Raw genomic sequence first — 9,173 nt, 5'->3', positions numbered from 1 at the left:
TCCTCCTCCCCTGGGTCCGGCCCGCCCCGCCGCCCCCCCACCCCCGCCCACGCCGCCCCGCGCCGCGTTGCCCCTACGGGAGCCCGGCCGTCGGGGTACGGCAAACCACCCGCCGCCCCCGGCCCTGCCCGCTGCCCCGTGCCCGTTCCCCGGGGCGCAGAGCCGCCTCGCTCGAGGTTCGGGGGCCGCCGGTACCCCCGAGACTTCGCGGCATCCTGGGATGAGACCCATGGAGACACATGGAGACAGATGCGTTTCAGCCCCGGTTTGAAGCCCTCGGGACCAGAAAGTTGCTTTCAGACCTGTGGGCGTAACGGGAGTCGCGAGACCGGGTCCACGCTTCTGATGAAAGAAAGAGGCGGCGACGGGACCGGGACCTGCCCGTCACTGCCCGGTGGGGCCCGTCGGGTGTCCGCAGGGTGAGGACCCCGGTGCGCCCCCGCTCCCAGCGGTCCCCACTTGTTCCGCAGCGCTCCTCCCTCCCAGCAACGGCAGCGCGGGGCGGGAGCCGGTGGGACCGACGGCGCTCACCGGGGACGGGCCGAGACCCCCCGCCCCGCCCGGCCCCGCTCCGTCAGCACCGCGGACAGCGGCGGCGGCTCCAGCACGGCGGACAGCGGCGGGGCCGGGCCGCCCTCCGCCCGCCCCCTGCCCTGCCTGCCCCCTTACCTGCACGCCCTGCCCTCCTTACCTGCCCACCCGCCCGTCCTGCCTCCCTGCCCCACCGTCCCCGCTCTGCCTTCCTCACGGGGCCCGGAGGCGGGGCGGCCCGGCGCCTCATAAAGGCGTTGGCGGTTCCGGAGCGCCGGAGCGCGATGTCCCCGCCGGGAGCCGTCCCGCAGACCGCGCGCCGCCCCGCCGAGCCGCGCAAGGTGAGCTCCGGTCTGCACGAGAAGCACCTCCGGCGATGCCGGGCCGCCCTCACGGCCTCTTCTCCCCGCAGACCCTCAAGCCCCTCCTGGAGAAACGCCGCCGTGCCCGCATCAACGAGAGCCTCAACCAGCTCAAAACGCTCATCCTGCCGCTCGTCTGCAAGGATGTGAGTGCCGCGGCCCGGCCCTGCGGCCCCCGCTCCTCATTCCCTGCCCCTCACGTCTCTGTCCCCGTCTGACCCTTTCCCCCCACCCCATCCCCGCCCCCCCCTTCCCGGTGCCCGTTGCCCACCACCGCCCCTCGCAGAGCTCCCGCTGCTCCAAGCTGGAGAAGGCGGACATCCTGGAGATGACCGTGCAATTCCTGAAGGAGGTGCCGGCTGCACCCTCGGCCCCAGGTGAGGCCCCCAACCAGCTCCCCACCCACCTGCCTTGTCCCGGCCCGGTGCTCACGGCCATCTCTCCGCAGAGCCCTCCGAGAGCTTCCGCGCCGGGTACCGCGCCTGCCTGGCCGCTCTGCTGCCCCCCGTGCCGCCGCCCCCCGCCCGCAGCTGCCTCCCGGAGCCTCCACCGCCCACCTGCCCCAAGGCGGCCCAGCCGCCCCCCCCCACCCCACGCCACGCAGCCCCCACACCGCTCTGGCGGCCCTGGTAGACCCCCACGAGCAGTTGTACATAGCCCTATTTATTTGTACAGACCCCCAGCCCTTTGTACAAATAAACCTTTGGCCAAAGCTGAGCAGCAGCTGTCCCAGCAGTGCTGGCACGGCCTCCCTGTCCCACGCCTGGTGTGGCACCACGTGCTGCCTGGGAGCAGTGAGGTTTCAGCAGAGGCCCTGGCAGCCAGCGCGGTCAATCTGCAGCCACAGCCATGGCTAATTACCAGGCGAGCTGCGGCATGGGCCCCTTGATGCAATGGCCTGGCAGCTCTTGCACACCCCGCTTCTGTGCCAGGCCTGGGCTTGTCCCTGCCCCGTATGCGGGCACACGGAGGCCCTGCCGGGCTCTGGCTTTGGAGGTGACACCAGCAGTGTGTGCCCCGTGGCAGCGCAGGGCTCAGGCCCGGGCACGTTGCAGCGCTGCCGCCCACGGGGGCTGCTGGTGCGCAAACAGTTTCGCTCAGCGTTTCCAGGAGCTGCGCTCTGCCCGCGGCAGCCGAGGGCTGGAGGAGCGTGGGAACGGAGCGTGGCGGCGTGTCCTGCCGTGCACCGTGTCTGCGGGGCTGCAGGGCTCGCTCACAGGCCACGGGTGAGCCCCGACCTCAAGGTGGCGGTGCGAGCCCGCCCGGGGCACGGCGGGAGCCCGAGGGAGCGGCCCGGGGGCAGGGAAGCGCGGGGCGGGGCGCGGGCACGACCTCGGTTTCGGTCGCCAACCGGGGCTGCGCCGGAGCTCCGCGCGGGGCCTCGCGGGCAGCGGGTGGGCGCAGCGGGGCGGGCGAAGCGCCGGTTTGGCCCGAGCCGCCCCCCGAGGAGCGGAGCCGTGAACCGCACCGCGTGGCCCCGCCGAGCAACCCGCCGCCCGGGCCGCCGCACGACGCCGCTCCCCGCAGCGCCCCCTGGCGGTACCCGCGGGCACAGCGGCGGCTCCGCCCCCTGCGCACGGCCGGGGCGGGGCGGCACTTCTCGGTTCAGCGCCGCCGCCGCAGCGCCGTTGCTGGCGGGCGCCGGTGCCGCCATGTCGGAGCGGGGCGCGGCGGGTCCGGGCCCGGCCACCATCCAGGTCTCCAGGTAACGCCGCCCCGCCCCGCCGGGGGTTCCGGTGCCGCCGGTGCCGGTGCCCTTGAGCCGCCCTCGGGGTGCGGGGCGGGGCGATGCGGCCGGGATGGGGCCGGTCGGAGCTGGTCGCGGCGCGTTCCGTGCGTTCCGTGCATCCGTTTAACGCCGGGATGGGACCGGGGGGGGGCGGCCCGAGCGCGGCGGGTACCGGGCGGTTACCGCGGCGACGGGCAGGAAGCGCTCGCCACGTGCTGACGTCTCCGGGCATCCGGCATGGCGGGCCGGGACGGGCGGGACCCCCCCTGGGCCGAGCGCTGCCTCCGCAGGATCATGCGCCCCGACGACGCCAACATCGCGGGCAACGTGCACGGCGGCACCGTGCTGAAGATGATCGAGGAGGCGGGAGCCATCATCAGCACCCGGCACTGCAACTCCGGGCAGGGGGTGAGCGGGGACGGGGGGGGGTCGCCCCGCCTTGCCGGGCCGCTTCGGTTCGGGACGGGCAGGAAGCGGGTCCTCCACGAGCTGCTCTGCACCCCCTGCCCCGCTCTGCTGCCGGGCGGCCACCGTGCTGCGGTGCGCCCAGCTCCTGCTGCAGAAAGGCTTTCTGCTTCCTGTGCCTCTGCAGAAGGGAGGAGCCCCCCCCGTCTCTGGGGGCGCAGCCCTCGGCTCTCAGGGGTCCCCGTGGTGGCTCCGTGCCCTCCCCTCCCTCTCATGAAGAGCCCGGTGCTCGGTGCTCCCCCCTCGCTGTGCCCTGACCGTGCGCTGCTGTGCCCACAGGAGCCCTGTGTGGCTGCGTTGGCGCGCGTGGAGCGGACGGACTTCCTCTCCCCCATGTGCATCGGAGAGGTGGCCAACGTCAGCGCTGAGATCACCTACACCTCCAAGCACTCCGTGGAAGTGCAGGTCAACGTGATGTCTGAGAATATCTTGACAGGTAAATGGTTCCCAGCAGGGCAGGGTGCTGCTGCGTGCCAGGATGGCAGCCAGGACACTAGAGGGCTGCATTCACTGCCAGCATCTCTGCTGCTGAGTCCCAGCGTGCTGTGCTGTGGCACGCAGGGCACTGTGGGCTCCCCGCAGCAGCTGCCTGGTGAGGTGCAGTTCTTTCTGTGCCACCTGCTGGGCCAAGTTCTGCTCCAAAGGTTTTGGTGCAGCCTGAAAGTCCAGGCAGGATCTGAGGGTGCCTCCAAGCCCTCAGAGCTCTGGGGAAAGGACTGCTGTGAGCCGGGGGGCACATGCTGATAGCTGAGCTTCATCCCCGCAGCACCAGGCTGGGCTGGGCAGGAGGGACAGTGGGGAACGTGGGCACAGCTGTGTGGCCCTTGATGGCTGCTGCTTTGGGGATGATTTAGCGCACGTTTCCAGCTTTGTCCTGACAAAAGCCCTTCCCTGCGGTTGCCATGGTAACCAGCTGGGCTTGTCAGGATTCCTTTGGAGTGCGCTGTGTTCCCAAACACCATCACAGCCACACACGCTCCCTGCCTCACTCCCGCTGCCCTCCCTCTTCCAGGGGCAAAGAAAGTGACGAACAAAGCCACGCTGTGGTACGTGCCGCTGGCCCTGAAGAACGTCAACAAGGTGGTGGAGGTGCCCCCCATCCAGGTAGGGTTGCTGGTGGCTCTGGATGCAATGGGGACCCAGATGGCGGCCGGGGGGTCTCTGTCCCTGCTGTCACAGTGGCAGTGCGATGCCATGTGCCTCTCGCTGCAGTACGTGCACAAGGAGCAGGAGGATGAGGGCAGGAAGCGCTACGAGGAGCAGAAGCTGGACCGGCTGGAGACCAAGCAGAGGAATGGAGATGTGATCCTCCCAGTGATCAACCCAGGTAAGGAGGCTGCTGTCAGCAAATGCTGCCCGGAGCAAGTGGTGACTGTGGGCTCAGGGGTCCAGCAGGCAGGCGGGGGGCTGAGCTGGGGTACAGAGCCGGGCTTCTGCAGCTCACTGCCTGCAAGCAGTGCTGCCGTGCTGCTGTGGGACCAGGTGTGGGGCATGCAGGTGCTCACAGCTCCAGCATGGCCAGACGAACCGATCCCAGAGTGCGGCCCGGGCTGCAAATGGATGTGCAGGGATGGAACTGGGTCACCTTGGCAGTAATGAATAATGCAGGTTGCTTAAATGCCTTTTCTCCCTTGCTCCTCATGCTCACAGATAGGCAGACGAAAGGTAAGGCTGTGCACAGCGCGCAGTGGGCGCTGCCTTTGAGGTTGTGTGTGAGGCTCTGGGCCCAGTTTTCTGTCCACAGTTTGTGTCACTTAGGTTTAATGGCACTTGCATGTCAGTGGTCAGCAGTGTGTGCATGGCTGGGGGGTCCTGAGGTGGAAGCAGTGTGGTTTGCAGCATTGCCCATAGGGTGTGGGGGTGCAATGCCGGGCTGTGCTGACCCCGCTGTGTCTCCCCATGAGCAGAGCCGCACACGGTGGGCTACAGCCAGTCCAGCCTGATCCACCTGGTGGGCCCATCAGACTGCACGCTGCTCGGCTTTGTGCATGGAGGTGAGTTAGCAGCACGGCTCCGTGTGGGGCTTGGCACCGGGTGAGTCCCTGGGTCCAGGGTGGGATGCAGCATTGCTTTGGTGGAGGGGCAGAAAAGCTATTTTGGCACGTGGGCACTTTGCAGCTGGTGCCTGCAGCCCGTGTTTGGTGACAATTATGATGCACCATTGACTTCATTTCTCCTGCGTGGCGCTCGCAGTCCCTGAGCGCTGCCTAATGGCACCGTGCGCGGTAATGGGCTCGCACAGAGCCGGAATGAGCCCCTGGGAGCCCGCAGGCAGCAAATGGGCCTACGGGGTGAGGATAATTGAGGCGTGCAATTTTCTCATCTACCTACAAAGCGCAGCCAGCCGAGCTGTGAGCGCAGCGGTAACAGATTGCTGCTGTATCCGGGCAGGGCAATGGGGCGGTGATGTGCAGAGCAGGGTGAGAGCTCTGAGGTTCACTTCTGAAGAGCAGAGCCGAGATGGCACCGAACTTCAAGGTCTAATTAGGGAGTGTGAGGTCTAATTAGCACCAGGTGGCAGATGGGGTAAGAATAGCAGCAGGGAGAGTCACAGTATCTGGGAAACATCCCACAGTGTGAAGATGCAGCGCTGGGGCTGCACTAAGCTCCTGTCCTGCTCCTTAGCAAGGAAAGGAAGCACACAGACGGCAGTGACTTAACCAGCAGTGACATGGCCTGGGGAGGGCCGGGCAGCACCGCTCCTCCCTGGGGGTCTGGCACCGTCCTGGCAGTAATAAAAATGGGCAGTTGCTATGGCAACTCTGCATTCCCAGGCGGTGCCGCTGCCATCCAGGTCGGTGCAGTGAGGCTCGGTACCCGGTGTGGCACATGGCTGCTGTGTGCCAGGCAGCACCCCGCCTTGAGAAGGGTTTGTTACGTATGTGAGAGAAGAAATGCTGTTAAGAATAGATCCTTCAAAGACAGTCAATGTGCTGTCGCTGCTTTGAGATCCACGGGCAGTTAAATATTGCACTTGGAAGGATCCGCAGCACCAGATGTTTGGAGCCAGACAGGGATTTTTTCCCCTGCAGCCCAGGAAACTGACACAGTCAAGCTGTAAATCCTACAATCTTGGTGCTGTCTTTTAAATTGCAAATCCTGGATTATAAACACTGCGTGTGAAATGACTGTAATTTGTGCTGGAGTGATTTCCTCTGGGCCGGCAGCTCTGCAGGGATGGGCAGGGGGGGGGATCCCCCACTGCAGCAGCAATAGGGGTGTGCGGTGTGCACAGAGACAGGGCTGTGCTGCTGTTTTCGGGGGGCAACCTTAGTGCTGCATAGTCTGTAGGCTTTGGAAGCTCAGGGTTTGAGCCGGGCTGCAGCCGCTCTCCTCCCCCCGCAGGGGTCACCATGAAGCTGATGGATGAGGTCGCTGGGATCGTGGCCGCCCGTCACTGCAAAACCAACATCGTCACCGCCTCGGTGGACGCCATCAACTTCCACGAGAAGATCAAGAAAGGTGAGGGGTGGGCACGGCTTGGGCACCTCTGCCAGCCGCAGCCTCAGCAGGCCCCGTGCTGCCCGGTGGGTTGGCAAAGCAGGAAGCAGCCCTGGGGCGGGGGGCATCCGATGCCTGGGCGATGGCATTGGGCTCGCAGCTGCATGCACACGAGGGCCGTGCCGTGGCACCGCTGCCGCTCTGCGCCCCGCAGGCAGCGTCATCACCATCTCCGGGCGCATGACCTTCACGAGCAATAAGTCCATGGAGATCGAGGTGTTTGTGGATGCCGACCCGTTTGTGGATGAGCCGCAGGAGCGGTACCGAGCCGTCAGCGCCTTCTTCACCTACGTGTCGCTGAGCAAGGAGGGGAAGCCGCTGCCGGTGCCCCAGCTGCTGGTAAGCTCACAGGGATGGGGCTGGGGGGCTTTGCTGCTTTCTCACAGCTCAGCGCTATGGCTCTGCTGCAAGCATGGGAGCTTTCAGCTTGTTTATTAAACACCAAATATTTTCCATACTTGGGCTTTTCATGTGATGCCCTCAGGGCTTCGTTGTCCAATAAAACCTCTTCCTTGAATTATTCAGTAGAAAAGCATAAGCTTGAGCAAGCCTCTCCAAACCAGGCTGCGGGGTGGGCTTTTGTGATCCCTCCTGGTTGAAAACTGCCAGCTCAGAGGTGGGTTTTCCCTTCTGATGATGGAGGAAAACCTGGCGCTGGGCTCCACGCTCCACTGCTTCCCCCGGTGCTGCCGGTGGGGAGCTGCTCCTTGATGAATGCGCTGTGCTGTGTGGCTCTCCTCCTGTTCTGTGCCCCGTGGTGTCTCAGAGTATTTTGTTGGCTAATTGAAAACCAGCCATCCCGGCTGCGTTCTGTGGAGCCGCGTCCCACCTCAGCTCCCGCAGCAGGAGGTGCAGTGCTGCCCCAGCAGGATCCATCCCCTGCCCGGCGCTTTCCCATCTCCAGCTGTAAGCTTGGGGAATGCATGTTGCTGGGATGAAACGCACTGCTCGCTGTTAGCCTGCTGCTGCAGATCCGTCCTGCTGGTGCTGTCGTGGTTCAGGGCTCCTGGTGCACGCTGCCTTGCAGCCTAAGCATGAGCTGAGGGTGCTGCTCATCCTTCCTGGGCCATGTGGCTCCGGTTGGGTCTCCGTGTCTCAGCTGTGATTGCATCTCCTGCCCAAGCAGCCCGGTGAGGGCAGTCACGGTTGCATCTTCCTGCTGGCAGTGATTTAATTATTAATGTCCGTGGTCCCGGCGGAGCTCAGAGTAATGCATCTTTAACGAGCTCTCAGAGGGAGCCGCGCTGTGTGCAGCGACGGCATTTCTTTTTGCTCTCTGCTGCCCGCGGACCCGCAGGGCTTCTGTGCTGTGCAGTGGGGGCTGTGCGGGGCCCTCCGGCGTGGAGCTGGGCTTTGGAGAGGGCCAAATCCGGGCGGTGGGGCCGAGGCTGCGCTGTGGGGCTGCGGTGGTAGAGCACTGAGGATGCAGCCCAGCCTCCAGACGCTGCTGTGGGCGACGCTGAGCCCGACAGCTGGGAGGAAGCTGCGTGCATCGATCCAACAGCCCGTGTCAATTTGCCCACGCGTCAGATCTGCCCGTTCGGCTCCTAATTAAGCTAATGCTCGTGGCGCTGCTTTCTTCTGCTTCTGCCAGACGGAGAGCGAGGAGGAGAAGAGGCGCTTTGAGGAGGGGAAGGGCCGCTACCTGCAGACGAAAGCCAAGCGGCAGGCGCAGATGCAGCAGGCTGCCCAGCACTGACGGCCCCGCGCCGCTCAGCCGAACCTCCCCGTCCCCATTCGTGTTGTGTTGCGTGTGCGGGGCCTCGTGCTGCGGCCGTGCCGCCGGAGCGGGGCTCGCGTGCGGATCCGGTGCTGCAGGAGGGCTGTGCTGCAGGAGGGCTGTGCCGCTTCCACCCTCACCCCGTGCTTTAGGTGGCTCAGGAGCTCGCTCGGGCTCAGCCGGGAGCGTCTGCATCCCTTGGTCGTTCTGAGCGCCGTGCGGTGCTTTAAGCTGCCGGTGCCGGAGCGGGGCGGGCGCACGTGGCAGCAGGAGGGACGCACGAGGCCTCGAGTCTTTGTGATGCCGTGTTACACTTACAGTGTGTCCTACAAACGTACACCAAAGCTTATTTATGATACTCGCAGCTCTAAACGCGACCAAGTATTGTATTGAATGTCTCAGCCCATTCCATTGAAACCTCTAGGTAGTTTCTCTGTGCGCATCCCAGTTATTTAAGGAATACTGTGACATAAATAAAGTCTGTCATCTTTGACTGAAATAAATCGGGTGGCACTTTTGTTGTTGTTCTGGAGCAGCGGTGCCGGTTACAAGCTTGTTCCAAAGGCTCCGAGCCGCGGACACTCCCCCGGAGGGCGGTCGGAACCCCCCGGTCCTTACGGGAGGGGCCGGAGCCCCGCGAACGGCAGCCGGCTGGGGGTCACGGTGCGCAGCGGGGGGGGGCTGGGTCAGGGGAGGGGGCTCGGCGGTCCCTGCCCCGCCCGCCCCGGGGAGCGAAGCGGAGGAGCCGCGGCTCCCACCGGGACTCGGGCGGCCTCTGCCGGGGCTGCTCGGGGGGCGGGGGCCGGGCCGGGGTCCGTGCCCGTGCGGCGCGGCGGGCGGTGCCGAGGCATGCGCCGTGCTTCTC

General features: G+C 65.6%; 3 protein-coding genes across 3 annotated transcripts in view; 2 read left to right on the top strand and 1 right to left on the bottom strand.

Annotated features, from left to right (window-relative positions):
• Positions 1 to 9,114, bottom strand: part of CAMTA1 (calmodulin binding transcription activator 1) — a 266,410-nt gene extending 257,296 nt beyond the window's left edge. Inside the window, exon 1 of the mRNA XM_072354281.1 lies at positions 9,111 to 9,114. The gene's annotated coding sequence lies outside the window, so the exon portion shown is untranslated. The remainder of the gene's footprint in view (positions 1 to 9,110) is intronic.
• HES2 (hes family bHLH transcription factor 2) lies at positions 816 to 1,527 on the top strand. The gene is made up of 4 exons (XM_072354603.1): positions 816 to 872; positions 944 to 1,039; positions 1,180 to 1,270; positions 1,342 to 1,527. Exons 1-4 carry the CDS (start codon positions 816 to 818, stop codon positions 1,524 to 1,526), a joined length of 429 nt encoding a protein of 142 aa, XP_072210704.1. The 3' UTR covers position 1,527.
• Positions 2,461 to 8,857, top strand: ACOT7 (acyl-CoA thioesterase 7). The gene is made up of 10 exons (XM_072354491.1): positions 2,461 to 2,598; positions 2,913 to 3,030; positions 3,367 to 3,523; positions 4,100 to 4,191; positions 4,300 to 4,414; positions 4,738 to 4,752; positions 4,995 to 5,081; positions 6,433 to 6,549; positions 6,743 to 6,927; positions 8,183 to 8,857. Exons 1-10 carry the CDS (start codon positions 2,546 to 2,548, stop codon positions 8,285 to 8,287), a joined length of 1,044 nt encoding a protein of 347 aa, XP_072210592.1. The 5' UTR covers positions 2,461 to 2,545; the 3' UTR covers positions 8,288 to 8,857.
• Positions 9,115 to 9,173: the final 59 nt, after the last annotated feature.

The sequence above is a fragment of the Excalfactoria chinensis genome, chromosome 20 (assembly GCF_039878825.1).
Source record: "Excalfactoria chinensis isolate bCotChi1 chromosome 20, bCotChi1.hap2, whole genome shotgun sequence".
Taxonomy (NCBI): domain Eukaryota; kingdom Metazoa; phylum Chordata; class Aves; order Galliformes; family Phasianidae; genus Excalfactoria; species Excalfactoria chinensis.
Note: the sequence above shows the minus strand (reverse complement) of the source record. Positions and strands in the feature narration are given on the sequence as shown.

Coding starts and splice junctions, on each gene's coding strand:
- ACOT7 (XM_072354491.1), top strand. CDS start 2,546: ATGTCGGAGCGGGGCGCGGCGGGTCCGGGCCCGGCCACCATCCAGGTC. Junction 2,599..2,912: donor GCCACCATCCAGGTCTCCAG/GTAACGCCGCCC, acceptor CTGCCTCCGCAG/GATCATGCGCCCCGACGACG. Junction 5,082..6,432: donor GCTCGGCTTTGTGCATGGAG/GTGAGTTAGCAG, acceptor CTCCCCCCGCAG/GGGTCACCATGAAGCTGATG.
- HES2 (XM_072354603.1), top strand. CDS start 816: ATGTCCCCGCCGGGAGCCGTCCCGCAGACCGCGCGCCGCCCCGCCGAG. Junction 873..943: donor GCCCCGCCGAGCCGCGCAAG/GTGAGCTCCGGT, acceptor TTCTCCCCGCAG/ACCCTCAAGCCCCTCCTGGA. Junction 1,040..1,179: donor TGCCGCTCGTCTGCAAGGAT/GTGAGTGCCGCG, acceptor CGCCCCTCGCAG/AGCTCCCGCTGCTCCAAGCT.